Below are 18,930 nucleotides of genomic sequence, written 5' to 3'. Positions count from 1 at the left end.
CTACTTTATTTGATGTTAGTGTAGTCATTCCAGCATTCCTGGGCTTCTTGTTAGCATGACTTGTCTTTTTCTATCCATTTACTGCCATCCTGTTTATATCTTTATATTTAAAGTATGTCACTTATAGACATACATTTTTAGTCTTTTTAAAATCCTTTCTGTCAATGCCTGTCTTTTAATCATAGTGTGTAGTCCATTTACATTTATTATAATTGTCAAAAGGTTGGATCTGAGTCAACTATTTTACTGTTTATTTTTTGTTTGTCCCATCTCTTTTTTTGTTTCTCTATTCCTTCTTTTTAGGTTGAATATTTAGGTCAAGTATAATTCTTTTTTAATTTCCCTATTGGCTTTTTAGCTAAAACTATTTGTATTTTTTTTACCGGTTGCTCTAGGAATTATAATATGCAACCTTAACTTTTCACTCTACTTCAAGTTAAAATTGTATGACTTCCTTATAATGTATAGAAATGTAAGAATGTTGTGATATGGTTACCCCTCCCCCAAGCTTTATGCTATAATTGTCATGTATTTTGTATCTACATACATTATAAACCCCGTAACACAGTGTTGTAATTTTTACTTTGAATGGTAATATTAAAGAAATCAAAAGGAAAAACTAGTCTTTGGTATTTATCTACATGCTTTACCATTTCTAATGCTTTTCATTCCTAAGATCCAAGTTTCTATCAGGTATCACTTCCCTTCAGCCTGAAGAAATTCTTTTAGCATTTCTTGTAGTGTGTGTCTGCTGGTCAGTTTTGCCTTCATTGGTAAAGGGTACTTTTGTCGGATATGGAATTCTTGAAGGACAGTTATAGAGACTCTGGATCTATTAGGTTCCCTCTAAAGAATATTATTTTAGCAGGCAGGCAACTTTGCTGAACTCACTTTTGCACACTATGTCTTTCCTATGGTGAGTAGCAGCTGAAATCTCAGTTCTCTTCTTGTTGCCTTAGCTGGGCTTTTGGGAGTCTACTCTGAATGTGCATAATTTGGGGCTCAGCCAGAGACTTGGGCAGAGTTTATACACCAAATTTAGGGGCTCCTCCTTTGTGGCTCTCTCCTCTCTGGGAACTGAATATAGAGTCAAGAAATAGATCCACATATACATGGTCAGTTGGCTTGCAATGAAGGTGCAAAGGGATTTTATTGGAGATAAGATAACCTTTTCAACAAATGGTGCTGGAACAATGAGATCCTTATGCCCAAAACAAAAATCTTTGATGCATATCTCACTGCATATATAAAAATTAACTCAAAGGGAATCGTAGACTTAAATATAAGGCATAAAACTGTAAAATATCTAGGAGAAAACATAGGAGATAATCTTTGTGACCTTGGGTTAATCAAAGATTTCTTACCTACAATACTAAAAACATGATCCATAAAAGAAAAAATTGATAAATTGGACTTTATCAAATTAAAAACATCTGCTCTTTACAAAACACTATAAAGAGCATACAAAGGCCACAGACTGGGTGAAAATATTTGCAAATCACGTATCTGATAAAGGACTTTTGTTCAGAATATATAAAATAATGTGTTTAATAATAATATTAAGAAGAAGAAGAAATAGTAATAAAATAAACCACCTAGTTTAAAAAATGAGCAAAAAATTTGATCAGATACTTAACCAAAGAAGATATGCTGATGACAAATAAGCACCTTAAAAGATGCTCAACATCATTAGGGAAATGCAAGTTAAAACCGCAATGAGATACGACTACACACCCATTAAAATAAACAAAATAAAAAAGATTGACCATAATGAAGTGTTGATGAGGACGTGGAAGAGCTACAGTTCTCATTCACCGCTGGTAAGAATGCAAAATGGCACAACTACATTGGAAAATAGTTGTTTCTTGTTTAAACATGCAGCTGCCGTATGATTTGCCCATTTCACTCCAGGTATTTACCTACGAGAAGTGAAAGCATATATCCATATGAATACTTGTATAAGTATGTTCATAGCATCTTTATTTGTATTAGTCAAACACTGGAAACTACTCAAATGTCCATCAGCAGGTGAATGGATAAACAAACTGTGGTATGGAATGCTACTAAGCAGGCAACAGTTTTATCAAATGTTTTGCCACAACATAATATGGACCATCATCTTTTTAGCTTTCAGCTTTCAGTAACAGTTTTCTTCCTGCCCACTGCTCAGCCCCTAAGTCAGTATCATATATTTAGGGTCTTTATTGTGTCTTTGGTACTTCTGTTACCAATTTCTTTATCAGTGAGAATGGGCCAGGTTATGCTGTGATGATCACTCCAAATCTCAGTAGGTTAAGATAAAGTTTTGTTTCTTTGTCATGAACTGTGTGTCCACTGTGGGTTAGCTGAGAGTTTTGTTCCCTGTTCTCACTGAGACCCAGGCCGATGGAGAAGTCATTATCTGAAACATTGCTGGTTGCTGCAAATGTTGACAATGTAAAGTTGTTTGATTTGTAAGAGTTAAGATAGATTTTCAAGCTGAACTGCTTTTTAGTTTTCATCGGCATTAGTTGACTTTTGTCTCATTTTAGGATGCATTGAAATCTTTAAGTAATGACACCATTAACTATAACTTTCTTTAGTCTATAGTACAAAAAATTATACAAAATACCTTTCAACTTTTATTTACCTAGTAAGTGCTTTTTTAGATGGGAAGTATATTATTCCTGTGTGTTGGACAAGGAACCTGAGGTCCAGAGAGAGTAAATGATTTGGCAGTTGCCACCCAACAGTGAACCTAAAATAGAACCCAGGTTCCCGTTTTAATACTTTTGTGCAAGTTGGAGAAAAATAAATGTACCATCCATTTACACATTCTTTATTTTGACAGTCTCTTCAACAGGCCACATTTAAGAGGTGTCTCGTACCCCCTGTTGCCGGTGGCTGGAACACAATGGATCACACAGGGGCGTTAGACACCGAGGATGAATTGGGACCTTTAGCCCATCTTGCTCCAAGTCCTCAAAGTGAAGCCGTTGCCCACGAATTCCAAGAACTCTCCTTGCAGTCCAGTCAGCATTTACCCCCTCTGAACGAAAGGAAGAATGGTGAGTTCTGCAGCATGTGCAGGCAACTTTGGTTCAAAGACTTACTTCTTTGTGAGCCGAATTTATTTTTCTCTGGTAGTAATTTTTTTTGTCAGTTGCATTCAGCAGTCTGTCATAGAGGAGACAACCTCATAGGGGTACCGGCTGGTTTTGAGTAACAGGCAGAATTTCAGTTTCCATCCAGTGCTTTCATTATTTCCCCTGTAAGTTTCTTTGGGAGCGAATTATCTTTGGAAATAAGCTTTAGATTCAACCATTTTGGCACAAGCAGATTTCATGCTAGAATGGCACTGGAAAGTAGCTTCCTATGCTGATTCCAGGAAAGGTAGAATGTGGATTTGACTGGATTCTCTTTCCATTTTCCCTGTCTCCAGTGTGTTGCTCTTAATTTCAGAATTGGCAAAATTTGAGCTATCTTAATGATCACTAAGAAAGCAAGAATTTCTTATTTTAGTACTTTTTATGTTAATGGGTATAGGATATGACCATATTCTCAGTCTTTGGCTGGCTCATCCTTGTATACAAAATGAATGTTTTCTATCTGTTTGTTATCTGTTCAGGAAATTTTCATTGATAACAGAGATATCCTAGAGTCTCCAGAAAACAAAATACTGTCAGTTTTTAATGTACATGGAGATAGATGACACACTTTTTTTAATACTTAAAACATAAAAAGTAACAACTATCAGATGTCAAAATTTACAAACATACTAAACATGCATATTAAAGGACAGAATTAAGAATTTCAACTGGATTTACTCTGCTTTCCACAGTTCTGATGAGTCTTAGATTCACAAATATATTCTTTAAATTTCAGTGTTAAAAGCCAGAAGAAATAAAACCATTTCCCTGTAGAACCTCTTCTGTGCCTTGTTACATACTTTTCTGGGTTCTGAGTATTTCCCAATCCTTTTCATTATTGGCCTTATCGTATGCAGGAAAATGGATAAAAGATATGTGCTACTATTCTTAGCTCTTTAGTACATGTCTTTGGAGTATTCTAGCTCTCCCTTCAAATAAGACAGCTAATATTTGTGTTTGTTACTTGTTGTTAGCCACAAGCTGTGTCCAGTTTGACTGGTAAAAAGCAGTATTTTGACTAAGGTGCTGTCACAGCCTTCAAGGGGCTGTGGTTGACTAGTGATGACTTTAGAACCTTTCATCAATTAGGAGCCTAGCTTTATCTGAGACAGTGGCTGAGAGAGTATAACCACATTTACTGAAACGTGACTACTTGTGATCAAATTTACATGGTACTCTTGGACCAGGATAATGTTCAAATTATTACTCTCAAAAAAGAAAATAAGGTTGAACTGGCATAAAATTGCAATAATATACAATTACTCAAGAAACTGGTCATATGCCCCAGAAGAGGGAAGTGTGTGGAAAAAGTTTATACTTTGTGGATTTTCTTGATCCAGCTCACCTCATTCTCTTGTAAGAACTTTCTCTTGAACATGCAAGCCTGAATATAAGGTGAGCCCAAATATGAAGTAGTCTCCCCTTATAAACCTTTAGGGAGGTAGATGCAATAGTACAATTTTTAATTTATTAACTTAGTTACATGTACATAAAGTCACATCTTATGAAGCAGTGTAATAATATAGAAGGATTGCTTTATCAATGCCCATATTTCATAAAACCATCTTGCTCAAACTTTATCCATGAATCTTTGCAGTAAGTGTTTTTATCATTAGCAGAACCCTTTGCATCATCCATCTGGCACTAAAATCCAGGGCATATCTTCATTTTCTGTCTCTTTTGTTTGAGTTACAGCAGTTTTTGAATACAGGCGTAATCTGACACTGAAGATTTTATGTCTAAACCACAAGTACCATTCACAAAATGGGGGGGCTGGAGTTTTTTTGTTCCTTCTGTGTGTCTTATAGTTGTGTATTCATAATCTCTGTAACATAATCACTCATGTTTGATTTGTGATTGGTTATAACATTTTATGGGGCTCTGGTTTCTATTTTAGAATTTAATCATCTTTTTTTTGAGTAGGTAATACATTCACATGGCTTAAAATGTAAAAGGTACAAATGGTTACACAGTGAAAAGTGGTCACCCTCCCAGTCTTGTCACTTAGCAACCCAGTTAGTTCTCTAAAATTAACTACAGTCATGCGCTGCATAACAGTGTTTTGGTCAGTGACAGACTGAATGTATGACAGTCGTCCCATAAGAATCATACCATATAGCCTAGCTATGCAGTAGGCTCTACCATCTAGGTTTGTGTAAGCACTGTAGGGGAGGAAGAAATGTTCCTCAACCCTTCTAGGTTCTCTGGCTGGTCTAAGAATTAAATTGACATGAGACAGATTAACACGAGAAAAACAACCAAAAGTTTAATAACAGTGTATACATGGGAGAAACCGAAGAAAACCAAGTAACTCACCAAAATGGATTTACTCTGCTTAAATACCATCCTTCGCTAAAGACAAAAGAAAATGTTGGGGGTGGGGAGGAAGTCAGGGACTTCAAAGGGAAGGAAGACAATTCACAGGGAGGTGAAGAGGAGCAAAGGTTTGGAAAACAGGTGTTTCTTTGGCCGCACAGAAACAGAAGAACACAAAGGGAGCCCAACAAGCGGGCTTTTCTAGGTTCCTCCCCGTCTACCACCTAGTTCATGTGATGCTAAGATGATAGCTTGTTTCCTGAGACAGGTTTTTTATTTGAATTCTTTTAAGCAGTTAACAGGGGAGGTACCAAGAAAACTTTCTGAGTCTTTTGTTTGTTAAAAACAACCAGCCTAAAATAATCCTTATGTTAAAGAGACACATTTTGGGGTGGCAAATGTTGTTCTCCTTCAGTACTCAATATGATGTCACACAACAATGAAATTATCTAACGCATTTCTCAGAAGCTATCCCGTCATTAAGTGACGCGTGACTGTACTGTTACTTGTATTCTTTCTAAGAGAATAGTATTTGACTACTTTTTAAAAAGAGTTTTTGAAAGTCTTTGTAACAACATCTAACACTTTAGATTTTAAGATTATAACCTGGGAATAATTAATGCATTGACTTCCCCCCCTTTTTTTCTGATTTTATTAAGATATTTCTATAAACATCCTAAAACTAGCTTCGAATGAAGTTGGTTTTTAAGCTAAAGCATTTTCCTCAAGTACTTTTTTGTTCAGTATTAAATAAATAAGAGAACATCTCATAAATGAGATACTGTATAAGGACTCAAATATGAGACAGTCTCCTCTTTTCTAATAAATGTCTTCAGGAAGTTAAAACTCCTACCTTATATTCAGGCATGCACTCTTATTTCAGGCTGATGATAGATTAGCCTAATTTAACTTCAAAAACATTCTAAGGGCATAAATGGAATCCTTCTACAGCTATCAGAAACCTAGGTTTTTGATACAGCTATGTGAGTAGAGTGGAATTACATCAAGCAGTATACAGATGAAAGAACCATAACTTTCTTACCTTAAAGTTTTTCTCATCTTTATTCTTCATTTTTTTGTCTTCTTAATGCCATGTTTAAATCATACCATATACAAATTTACATGTTAGCCTCAAAATTAATTAATACAAAATTCTGTTTCAATATTATGCAATAATCAAATTTAGATATTTTCTTGGTGATTGTGTTTTATTGTTATTCATAAGCATTTGGATTTCACTTATAATTCATTTCTTTTCTGTTGGAGGAAAAAATGAAAATATTTCAGTTTGGGATTAGTGTGTAGGATTGTGTCACCAAATAGTTTATAAATAAACTTTACAGGGAAAATGAAGTTGGCCTTTAAGTAATGATTCCAAGATCTTCCCTTATTTTTGATTAATATTTATGTTGGCAGTGGTAGCGGAGTGGCAAAATATTTCCACTACTGGAGTAAATATGAAAGATTGTTTAGTAAAGATAAACTAGAGTTTTCCTTTACCCCTGAATGTGGCCAAAATAATTCTGTAGCACCTCAAAGTAAGGCAACCATTTAGTCAGTTAACTCTTCCCAACAAGTGAGTCCTTCATAAAGGAAGGTGGATGTGCAGAAACACACAAATAATGTACCTTTACTAAAACAGCACACACAGAGAAATCGAGCTTTGTTTTGATATTTTATAAGTACAATAGATCCATTTTCATGTTTCAGTATTAACATTCCTTCAGATGGTTAACACTGGGAAAAAAAGAGAAATCAGTCAAAGGGACGATTAGTTCTTCTGTTGATTAAATAGGAAAAGCTCAGGTGCTGTAAGGTGAAGCTAGCTTTATAAAAGCAGGGAAAGGCAGCGTAGATGGAAACAACCTACCTGAAAGAGCTCCACCTCTTTTCCTGTGCCCACACTTAGATGGGACCACGAGGAAGACGCTTCTCATTCATGAGGTCATTTGCAAGACTGATAAGTATATTGGTTGGTGAATTTAAGCTTTAAGTCATTGCCAGGATTATCATAGAGTAAGCAGATAAGTTGACATAGATTCCCCTTTAATCAAACAGGTTGGTATTTTAATACCCTTTAGTACACCCCCGAAGATGAGGCTGGATCCTGTTAACATGGTCGCAGGTATACCGCAAGCCAGCTGTCAATAGTATCAAGCAGGTGGAAAACGAGTGCGTGCCACCTTTCTCTTCCTGTATTTAACAGACTTTTTGAAACTGTATTTACTGTGAAATAGTCAGCATGTTTTAAGCCTCAGTAAAGAGGAGAGACATATTTGTTCCTGTTATTTTAAACTTTAGTATTACTGGTTACCACAGTTGTTAGGTTTTTGAGTTGATAGTCTGTCCCATCTTATAATTTTGTTTTCTAGATTTTCCATCTATTAAATTGATCACACTGAACAACTTTAGACCATCTCTTGTTCTGTTCTGGAATGATCATTTACTCGAGAGAAAATAATTTATTCAAAAGTTTGTTGCACACAAGGTGGCTCTTTGCATTGGATTTGGTACAGGTATTAATACATTTGTGAACAGCCAGATGAACCTTGCCTAGCTGTGGAATCCAGCCAAAGAAAACTGCTTGCCTTGTACCATAAGTGTCATGTGTTCACAAGAGGCCTTTTCTTTCGGTTTACTTTGAAAACATTTCCCCATGCCTCATTAACCTGTTAGGCTTACTGTCAGTCCAGGTGTTGGAAATGCGCAAAGGTGATGAGCATTTGTCTTGAGCAAAACCCTGTTCCTTAGAATGTACACAAGCTGGTATGGCCTAATGGAGATTGGTGAGGGAAAAAGAGGGTTTTCTCTAGAGCGCACAGCCAGACATGAAATTCTCATAGTTTTAAAAGTGAGAAGAAGATAAATAGATCCTAAATAGCCAAGACATGGAACTGTAGGATTCTTGCTTTCCCTTTCTATAAGTAGAGGTAATAGAAATGAATAATTTTCTGTAAAATTATCTTGTCTGGCTTTACTGTTAACAAATTTAGCATCTTGAATATTTAAAATAATTCTCAAGGACATTAATAAACATTCTGATACGTTTAGGTAATTTCTTTTCCTGCTTTCAGGAATTATTGAAGAGTACTTAGACTGAGAAGAGAAATACATACTCCTTGAATGTAATCTCCCTTAGTTTCTAATATTTGTTAAAAGTGAGGCTTTAGGACTTGTACTAAACACAGCTGTGAAATTTAGAAGCCAGCTCTGAACCTCCTGCCACCTGCAGACGAGATTCTTGATTGACTGTGGCAGCTCTTACACTGTTTTCCACAGTCTCTTGAACCCTTTGAAATGAAAGAGAAGTGGGATAAGTAGCTTCAGGGGGAGGTGTTCTCTTTCACAATGGTCTTTAGAAAGTCTCCTATTAAGTGTCATGTTCCGTTTCACAATGTAAACAAGCACCTATAACCCTGTCCACCTTCTTTTTTCTACTCTGGGTTTCTTATTTAGATAGTTTTGCTATTGCTGAGGATTTAGTTTGCTTCAGTGCATTGCTGAGCACACCCGAGCAATGTATGTGTGGAGGGAGGGAGGGGCCTGGGCATTAATTTACAGTCCCGTTTTGTAGCTGGCAGGGTCGTAACACTACCATAAGCGTGCTTTAGTTATTACTGAGGGAGTAGATGAAGCTGACGGTTTTAAATGTGCATCACCCAGGGGGCATCCCTGAAGCTACATTTGAGTTACTTAGCCAATCTTTAAATTGTGTCCTCTTTCGGAAATACCCTTGGAGTGTCAACAATTAACATATTTATTAAAAGTAAGGTTTAGAACATAATAATAGTTAACAGTTTAATCTAGCATGAGACCACATTATCTTAAACTTAGAAAAATGTTTACTTAAAATTTTTACAGGACTTTTCTAGAGTTACTAGAGTCATAGAAGTATATTATTTCTTACATAGATTATTTGAGATAATTTTCATAAAACTAGAGTACACCATATAATTTATATTAGACACTGAAACTAATTTATTAAGAAACATTCTTTCCTGTCCCTCAGAAAACAATGTTAAAAGATAACATATGTAATATAAATGATTAGTTAATAAATATTATTCAACCGTAACCCTCTAGATATTTAGACCTTTCAAAACTACTTGGAATTGAATAGTTAATTTATAATCAGACCTTCTGCTGGGCAAGAGACTTCATTAACATTAAGTCAAAGCTCTTTTTACTTTTGTCTGCCACCTAACCCAACCACAAAGACCTCTTCCAGCTAAAAAGGAAGAGAAAGGGTGACTATTGGATACCTGCTCTCATCCGTAACTCTAAAAGAGCCTGTAGAGGGTATACTGGAAAAAAGTGATCCATGATTATTTTTCTTACTTTGTTATTTTAAGACATCAGTAATAAAGTACTGTTGTGACAGAAAGCAACAAGACTAATATGTTGGAGTAACAAATGTATTGGAATTTTTTCTTTGGTTTGTGGTTATTAATCACTCAGACTAATTAGCAAATATCATGCCCGATGTTTTTCTAACCCTTTAAATTAATCCATACTGTTGGCTACCCTCACATTATTGACAGGAAGTGTAGTCTTCTGGGAGTCAGGACTCCGGTCTCCTCAGCTGACTCAGTCTGTGAGCATGGGTGAGTCTCAGCAGCTCTTTGTGCCGCGGTGTGCCCATTGTAATATCTGTATGGTAGCTTTCAGCCCATGTGTCTTTCTCTGGCTGCCCTTCCTCATTGCATCGTGTGTTCTTATATCTCATGATCACTTTTGCCTTGTGCTATTCATTGGGCAGCAGAAACAGAAAGAATGGAAGGTACCTTCCATCTCAGTTAACCAATGGAATTTACCATAGATATGAATTAGGAATGTTGCTTTTTAATATGTTCCCCACAGATGTGTTATTAAACATACGTGCCACATTGCTCAATTAGTCAGACTTTCCCCCCATATTTAAAAGACAATAGAAATTGACTCAATTTGTGGTATCCTCAAAAATGATGTATCTAATTTAGAATATGCAGAATAGGAATAGTATATTCCTATTCATAGTTTTCAGGGGTTGGCAGGTATGTGTTAACATTTTTATGATAACATCAGACTATCAGTTAAAGGGCAATATTTTAGCTTTTTTCTTTTCCCTTTGGTGAGGAGGATTTACCCTGAGCTAACATCTGTTGCCAGTCTTCCTCTTTTTTTTCCTTTTTGCTTGAGGAAGATTAGCTCTGAGCTAAAATCTGTACCAATTGTCCTCCACTTTGTATGTGGGATGCCTCCACAGCATGGCTGATAAGTGGAGTAGGTCTGCCGTTGGAATCCTAACCCATGAACCTGGGCCACCGAAGCAGAGCACCCAGAACTTTACCCACTGGGTCATGGGGCCAGCCCCATTTTAGCTTTTTTTTTAAAGCCCAAATTATTCATGTTCTTTTCTGGTTGTTTATGTTGTTATTTTCATTAGGAAAATGCTAATAGCTGGCTGGCTGTTTCACCAACTTAATTTTTTGATACATAACCTCTGTGTTTAATAAAGGTATAACAAGAAAAGCAAAAAGTCTGATTCACGGCTTGCCTTTGGTTCTTGTAGGCTAAGTTTAAAAACTGACAGGTGTTAGAATTTGTGAGCACTCTGCAGATCTGAGATTCATAGCTACAAGACGGGAGACCCTCTTTGACTGGAAGCCTTGATCCCAGCCTAGCAGTTAACAAGTATGGCAATTGGACTGTTTGATCAAACCACCACTGTGCAGTACCTAAAAGAAAAGTTTGCCATATCAGAATACTCTCCCAAAGTAGTAGAAAATCGGTATTTCAAGAGTGGAAATGCAGACACTTTATTGTTAGAAAACATTTATTGAATGATCATTGTGTCTCTTACTGTAAAATAATTCTTAGATTTTAAGCCTCTAGTACAGTGCTGGCAGTTCAAAATTTAATATATTGTCATAAAATTGTTGGACACACAGATCTTTGAAAGTAATTCCCTCAACTATACAAAGAAAATTAACGTAGAGATGATTCTCGCAGATAACTGAGAGGAAGAGCCTAGTTTTAAGGAAAGAGCTGTGAGTCAACCCTAGAGCCCACTCCGTTACGCTAGGCATGTGGTGTCAGGCTCTCATCTGTAAACAGGACTCATGTTAGATGTGCCTCGTGGGTTATTGGGAGGATTAAATAAGATAAAGCATTTATAGTCACAAGCATATACCTGGCGCATGATGAGTACTCAGTACGTGTTATAGTTACCCAGCTTTGCATGCTCGCTGCAAAAATACCATAAAGAAGGCAGCACGCACAGTGATAAAGAAAACCAACTCTGGAGCCACCCTGTCTGAGTCTAGATCCTGGCTACACCATTACTAGTTATGTGAATTTAGACAAATGAAATAGCCTCTCTCTGCCTCAGTTTCCTCATCTGCAAAATGGGGATCATACTAGTACCTGCTTCATAGGGTTGCTGTGAGAATTAAATGAGTCCATGTAAGTCAAGTACTTAGAAGTGTGGACATATAATTAGCACCTTATAACTATTTGTTATTAATATGTATATTTTGAGAATACAGTATTTCAGTTCATACTAAGTAAATATAGTTTTTCAGGGTTCTACCATGGTGTTTTATAACTTAGTGTTTTCTTTCAGTCCCAGTAATTGCTGCCCCATTTTCCACAAGTATTTCTTTTTAAAGACATCAAAATGACTTGCACTTTCTTCATGTCTCACCATGTACCTTCATAACATTTGAAGAGCAGCTTATCTGATGAGAGCCGGGAGGGCAGATGTAGTAGGCACTGATTTCCCATGAAGTTTGTCTCCTTGTGGGTACTGCCAGTTCCCACAATCCTAGCATTCCCTGGGCATCAGTCAGTGTCTACAAGGAATGATTTTCAAATATTAAAGCATGTGAAAAGACAAACAGGCCAAAACTCAGAGTTCTCTAGGGACTACGACCTCCAAAACAGACTCCATTCTGACATTTTCACAGGCTGCTTGAAGGAATTCCAACAGGGTCATTCCATTTGGTAAACTCCTAAACAAACCCTCTGTCATCGAGGACTGATTTATAGATTTTTCTCCTTCTTGTGTACTTGTTCTGAAGAGATTAAGATAGTAGATATGGTTGCTGAGACTCTTTTAAGGCATTTGATGTATATGATAAGTACCATGCAGAAGACTTTTGGTATTTTGAAGTAATAAAACAGTTATTTATTATGTTTAAAGAGATTTCTTGCTCTGAGTTGTCTTTTAAATTCTTTTTCTTTTTGATTCCAGGAAATCTCTATCGCAATCACTTTTCTAAATTAAAATGTGTTCATTATGAACCCAGTTATTTAACATAGATTGGTTAAATTCAGAAGTGGTCTTTTAAAAAGCAAATATATATTTAAAATATATGTGTATGATAACTTATTCCACAATGACTTTTGGAATATATGAAAGCAGAAACAGTTCTAGTGTGGTAGAATATTCTATGAAATTTTGGTGTGATGGTAGTTGTTTAGATGAGGCTTTAGGGTCACTGGTTGGGGGAGGCGAATCCATAAGTTGTCTTTCAATTGATCTGAATCTCTTTAAATATTTTATTGTGTAAATATTTTATTGTGTATTATACATTTCTGCTAAAAATAATTGAGAAGGGCAGCACCCAAGAGATCTGGAGCCTGGGCAGCTTAAGGAAATGGGTAATTGGGATTTATTTGGTTTATAGTTGGCCTTAATACTATGGCCTCATAGTTGTCCCACTCTGAAGCCTGTGAGTGGCATGTATGAAATTCCAGGGGCGAACAGCATTCCACATTTGAAGGGTCAGATTTGTTGGGGGATTTTGTGCGATTTGCTTCCTTCTGTGCATGTTTCTTTTCAATGAGTTAATCCTTTGAATGAATGTAGAGAATTTTAACTATAAAATCAAAGAATCCTACATACTCAAAAATTTCTTATGATTTGATATCTGATTCTGTTTTAGGATTATAATATATTTTGAACAAATTTAAAAATGGGACACAGGAAGTAAATTGATATGTGATCTCAAGCAAGCCTTTTAAAATTAGTAGTAAAAATAAAACTCATTTTATCATAATCTAAGAACCTGTCAGAAACCCAGGATATTTTAGAGGTCTCCTGGTAAAATAAAATGGAAACGAAAGTGAAGTAATAAGTTTGCCTACCTGGTCACAAATAGTTATTGAATGTACTAAAGAATTGTATGGCTCTTGATTGATGTGTAAAATATATATAGTAAAAAAGATATATATGTTTATGTTACTGTTTTTCTCAAGCCAAGAATAACAAAGTGATATTTAACTAGACATACTCTTAAAATGAGAAAGTATTACTTTTCTAATATATTTTTCTAACAGATTTTTCTCTATATATCTATTTCTGTTAGATAGGCTCTTCATTCATTTTTCAAAGCAATGGAATTTGGTTAAATAGCAACTTGCTGATAATCTCGTGAAATCTCTGGTTGCATAATTGTGTGCGTGTGTGTTTATTTATGCACAGGAGTAGAGTAGGTGCTTGATTGATTGCTGAATGTTTTCTGAACTCTCAACAGAAACAAAATGCTTACACTTCAAAAAGTTGAAGGTTTCATTTGGACATCCAAATATTATAATTTGGAGGATTTTCCAGAAAAGAGAATTTAAATTTATACCAACTAGATCAAATTAGGGCTGAAAAAATTGAAATTTAAAGAAATCCAAGAACTTAGTCCTAGAATATGAATTTCAGGTCCAGTGATTTTAGAGCGTACTTTGGTTTTTGGTTTTTTCACCTATTACACTGAAACTGTTTAAAATATACTCTCTCATGAAAATGTATACATTTCTTAAATGACCATGAATGTTTCATCTACCCTTGACGGTGGAATATTGTTATGTAAATGTCAGTCAGATCAGTAGGTTTATAAGGGTATTCAAGTCTTACATATCCTTACTGGTTTTCTTTTTACTTGTTCTGTCAATTACTCAGAGAGGTATGTTGAAAACCCTAACTACTATTGTGGATTTGTTTCTTTCTCCTTTCAGTGCTGTTTTTGTTTTATGTATTTTGAGTCTCTGTTATGTGTTCTTGATAACTTGATCCCTTTACGTTAGGAAGTGTTCCTTCGTCCTTGGTAATGATCCTTTTCCTAAAGTCTCCTTTGTTTGATATTAATATAGCCCCCTCTAAGATTCCTCTGTTTAGCATTGCATGACATAGCCTTTCCTGTGCTTTTACCTTTAACCCATCTATACCTTTACGTTTAAAGTATGTTTCTTATAGACAGCATAGAGCTGGATCTTTCTCTTTTTAATCTGGTCTGACAGTCTCTGTCTTTCAGTTGCAATGTCTAGATCGTTTACATTTAAGGTGATTATTGATATGTCTGGTGTATTAGTGATCTGTTGCTGTGTAACATTTTACTTCAAACCTTAGTAGCTTAACACAAGACAGATTTATCATCTCCCAGTTTCTGTGGGTCAGAAATTCAGGCACAGCTTAGCTGGGTACCTCTGTCTCAGGGTCACTCATGAGCCTGCAGTCAGGTATCAACTAAGGTTGATTGGTTGAAGGTTCAACTGGGATCTGCTTCTAATGTTAGTTACATTGTTTTTGACAAGATTCAGTTCATGGGGGCTGTTGTACTGAGGCCCTTAGTTCCTTGCTGGCTCCTGGCTGGAGGTCACTCTCACTTCTTCGCCACATGGGCGTCTCCAACATGGCAGCTTACTTTCTCAAAGCCAGTAAGAGAGAAGCCTGCTAACGAGACAAAGGTGACAATTTTTGTAACATTTCCTCAAAATTGCCCTGTTGTGTTGATCAGAAGCATCGCTCAAGGGGAGAGAATTATATAAGGCCATAAATACCAGAAGGTAGGGATCACTGGGGGCTGTCTTAGAGGCTGCCTACCACAAGTGAGTTTAAATCTATCGTTTTGCTGTGTGCTCATCCAATCTGTTCTCTGTTCCTTTATTCCTCTTTTCTTCCCTTTTTTAAAGTTAATTCTTTTTTCAGTATTTCATTTCATTATTATTTTTATACCTTACTAGCTATACTTTTTTTTTCAAATGTTCACTGATCTTTTCTAATGCACATCTAATATGCTGCTAAACCTATCCAATAGAATGTTTGTCTAAGGTATTGTATTTTTATCTCTAGAGGTTCCATTTTGTTCTTTTTTGTGTTGTCCGTTTCTCTTATCATTATATTCATGCTTTCCTTTAAATAATTGTACATAATTATAGTAGCTATTAATAGTTTCATCTTTTTTCCTGTCATTTCTGGGTCTGTTTTTATTGATGAATTTTTCTTCTATTATAGGGAGATTTCCTGCTTCTTGGCAAGTAGTCTTGTAATTTTTTTTATGGGATGTAACACTGTGAATGTTACATTGCTGAATGGCTGGATTTTATTTTTGTTGACTTTCTTTAAAGAGTGTTGGGCTTTGGTTTGGTAGACATTTAAGTTACTTTCAGACACCCTCAGGGCTTTTTTCAGGCTTTGTTAGGAAAGACCTAGGGTAGCATTCATGCTAGGGTTGGTGCCTTAACTACTAGGGCTTGACAACCCTTTGGAATCTGCTGAATGCCCTGGGGAGGGCTTTTCACTCAGGCTAATTGAAGCTTGAACATTCCCCAGCCTTGTATGCACTTGGGGAATTGTTTAGCTTACAGTTCCCTGGTCGTTTCTTGCCCAGCTTTGTGAAATTTCACTCTGTGCACATGTAGCTTAGTACTCAGCAAAGACTCAAAGGCACCCCTATGCACATTTCTGGAGCTCTTTTTCCACATAGGTCCGTCCTCAGAAATCTGCCCTGCAGCTTCCAGCTGCCGTCGCCTCTCTGAGCCCTCTTCGCTGTCTCCTCAATTCAACAAGCCTAACCAGCTCTGTGTGAGTTATCCCTCCTATACTCACAGTCTGGAAGTTGCCTCCAGGCGGAAAGCTAGGGCGGCTATAAGGCTCGTCTCATTTGTTTTTCTTCTCTTAGGGGTCACAGACCTGCGCTGCCTGTTTCCCAATGTATGAAAGCAATTATATCATGTATTTTGTCCAGTTTTCTAGTTTCTTATGGTAAGAGGTTAAGTGCAGTCCTTGTTATTCCATCATTTCCAAAAACAAGAGTCCAGAATTGGGATTTTAACACAGGCCTGTGCTTTTCCACTGAAACATGTTTCCTCTCTGAATACATGCAACTTGGCTTTCTGACTAGACTGCAGGAGCAGTGTCATTTTATTTTTGGATCCACCCAAACATTCGACCCTACTGGGTACACCAAGTTGTTCCCAGATTTTTGATCAGTGAATGAATGAAACCAAATTGTTGTTAAAGACCGAGGCTGATAGTTAGGGTTGATTCTCATGGCAAGTAGCTCTTCAGCTGTTGCTTTTGGCACAGAGTGGTCAGCAAGATTGTCCTAAAAGAGATTATGTTAGAGCTTCCTGGATCACCTGGGGCCAATGGCGTAGGTACTTAGTTGGTTCAAGAATTTTTCCGCCTTTTCTTTTTGAGTCTCGAGGAAAGTTTTTACTGGTTGGCAGAATCTATTCTTCATTAATAAAGAACTGATTATATATTGTTTTCTCTTTACAGAAATATTGAAATTAAGGAAAATTCTCTTTGCCTCTGTATTTGAATTTGATTCAACTTGGCAAGAGTCAGCCTTTAGAAGAGATAACTAAAGATTATATTTCTCTTTTCACATGTGTTTTAATGGGAATTTTTTTTGTCAAAAATATCTAGGTTATAAAAAGTGAAAAAGCCAGGAATAAAATTGTGGCTTTATCCTGAGTACAACTAACCATCCTCTTTACATCCTTCCATCAACCCCACTCCATCCCTCCAAAAAAAGAAAACCCATGCGTAGGCAAAAAACACCCTGGAATGAATTATATCAAATTATTTTTAGTAATTTACATGCGTATACACTACTCTCACCTTTCTTTTCTGTACTTTGCATTTTTCGTAATCAAGTAATACTTTTCTGTCAATGGGAGAAAAAACTTTGTTTTAAAAAAATGCTATATTATATAATGGGGACTATCAGAGAGATTTGGTAGTTCATGATTATATTACGATGTGGAGGGATTCTACTTGGAGCCAACTAAATGTGAAATTGAATTGTACATCAGAGATTCTCATCCTTTGTTTTTGTTTTAAGATTTTATTTTTCCTGTTTCTCCCCAAAGCCCCCTGGTACATAGTTTTATATTTTTAGCTGTGGATTCTTCTAGTTGTGGCGTGTGGGACGCCGCCTCAGTGTGGCTTGATGAGCGGTGCCATGTCCGCGCCCAGGATCCGAACCCGCGACACCCTGGGCTGCCGCAGCAGACCGCGCTAACTTAACCACTTGGCCACGGGGCCGGCCCCTCTCATCGTTTGTTGATGAACAGAGCTTTAAAGGAGAATTTATGTTGATAAAGAGTAATGGAAATAAAACAGTATCAGTGAGGGTATCTGGGAATCAGAAACAATTTAATCAAAGTCTCTACAGTTTGGCTACCATAGTCTGTACTTCCTGCTTTACCCTTGGGTCGAATGGTTGAAGGCTCCCACTGCGGTTCACGTAGCCACCCTTGCTGCCTCTCTGTGCCCTCGTTGGCTGTCTCACAGTCGCTGAGAAGCCCAGGTGGGTTAGGAGACAAAGAACACATGGGAGTCGTTAGTAGTGGGTGGGGTGGATGAGGCTTATGTGTCAAACCGGCCCTGGAGACCCAGAAGGACAGAGCCTGGAGCTGGCACACAGCTCTGTCAAACAGCTGTCCCAGTTGGTTCTCACTCTTATTTGGTCCAGGTGATCTGTTGATAATAACAGATGAAAACCTAATAAGGAAGACACTATTGAGTAAATGAAAAGTAAAAAGACTATGTTTTTGAAAATTAGAATCAATATATGCTCACACTGTGTACTTTAGAATATATTATCTTTGGTTTGTTATCAAATAAGTTTTATATATACGATTCCATTTTATTGGCTCGAATGTTTGGAAAACATAATATTTGAATTAATGTATTAAGTGGTTAAATAGGCTAACGCAGAATCTTTTCCAATAGAATTTTTATTTTTAAGCTATATGCTTCTTATATGGTGCTGTTCCCCACCTTTGCTATTTTAAGGAATGTAATCATGTAAATTAAATAACTAACACATATATTCTGACCTTCTTGGTTACTCTGTGTCTTCTCACAAAAACAAACCACTTTTTTCCTCACTCTCTTCTATGATATAACCAATCAATACATATTTTTTAAGTCCACTGACAGACAAGGCACTGAGTGCAGTTTTTCCATGTGTTTCTGCATGTTAGGACATTTTTGCTCCTTGCCCACACAGTAGGCCTGGAACCCAAATTGGTAAATAGCTAAGTTAAAGTTAAAGTACTAAAGTCTGCCAGTAGAGAGGGGTTTTCTTCCCTGAATAGGTAAAAGGCATTTTACTTTATGAGATAGGTTTTAATTGCCTCCATTTTATAAGACCTAAAAACTGAGGGTTGGAGAGATTGAATAATAGACCAGCAGGTGAAAAGGAATAAACTTTTAAAG

The 18,930-nt window shown here is 36.6% G+C and overlaps 1 protein-coding gene across 22 annotated transcripts in view; it reads left to right on the top strand.

The window, feature by feature from the left end:
* The window catches only part of MRTFB (myocardin related transcription factor B), a 258,616-nt gene that overhangs the window by 138,461 nt on the left and 101,225 nt on the right, over positions 1–18,930 (top strand). For 16 of the 22 annotated variants that reach the window (XM_070230963.1, XM_070230958.1, XM_070230971.1 and 13 more), the window contains one exon: positions 2,831–3,047. In XM_070230963.1, coding sequence (XP_070087064.1) covers positions 2,894–3,047 — 154 coding nt within the window. In that variant the 5' untranslated portion in view covers positions 2,831–2,893. Of the gene's footprint in view, positions 1–2,830; positions 3,048–9,985; positions 10,049–18,930 lie in introns of all 22 variants that reach the window. The other 6 variants (XM_070230957.1, XM_070230954.1, XM_023616299.2 and 3 more) reach the window with 1 other exon arrangement.

The sequence above is a fragment of the Equus caballus genome, chromosome 13, assembly GCF_041296265.1.
Source record: "Equus caballus isolate H_3958 breed thoroughbred chromosome 13, TB-T2T, whole genome shotgun sequence".
Taxonomy (NCBI): Eukaryota; Metazoa; Chordata; class Mammalia; order Perissodactyla; family Equidae; genus Equus; species Equus caballus.
The sequence above is the reverse complement of the archived record's forward strand: the minus strand, read 5'-3'. Positions and strand labels throughout refer to the sequence as shown.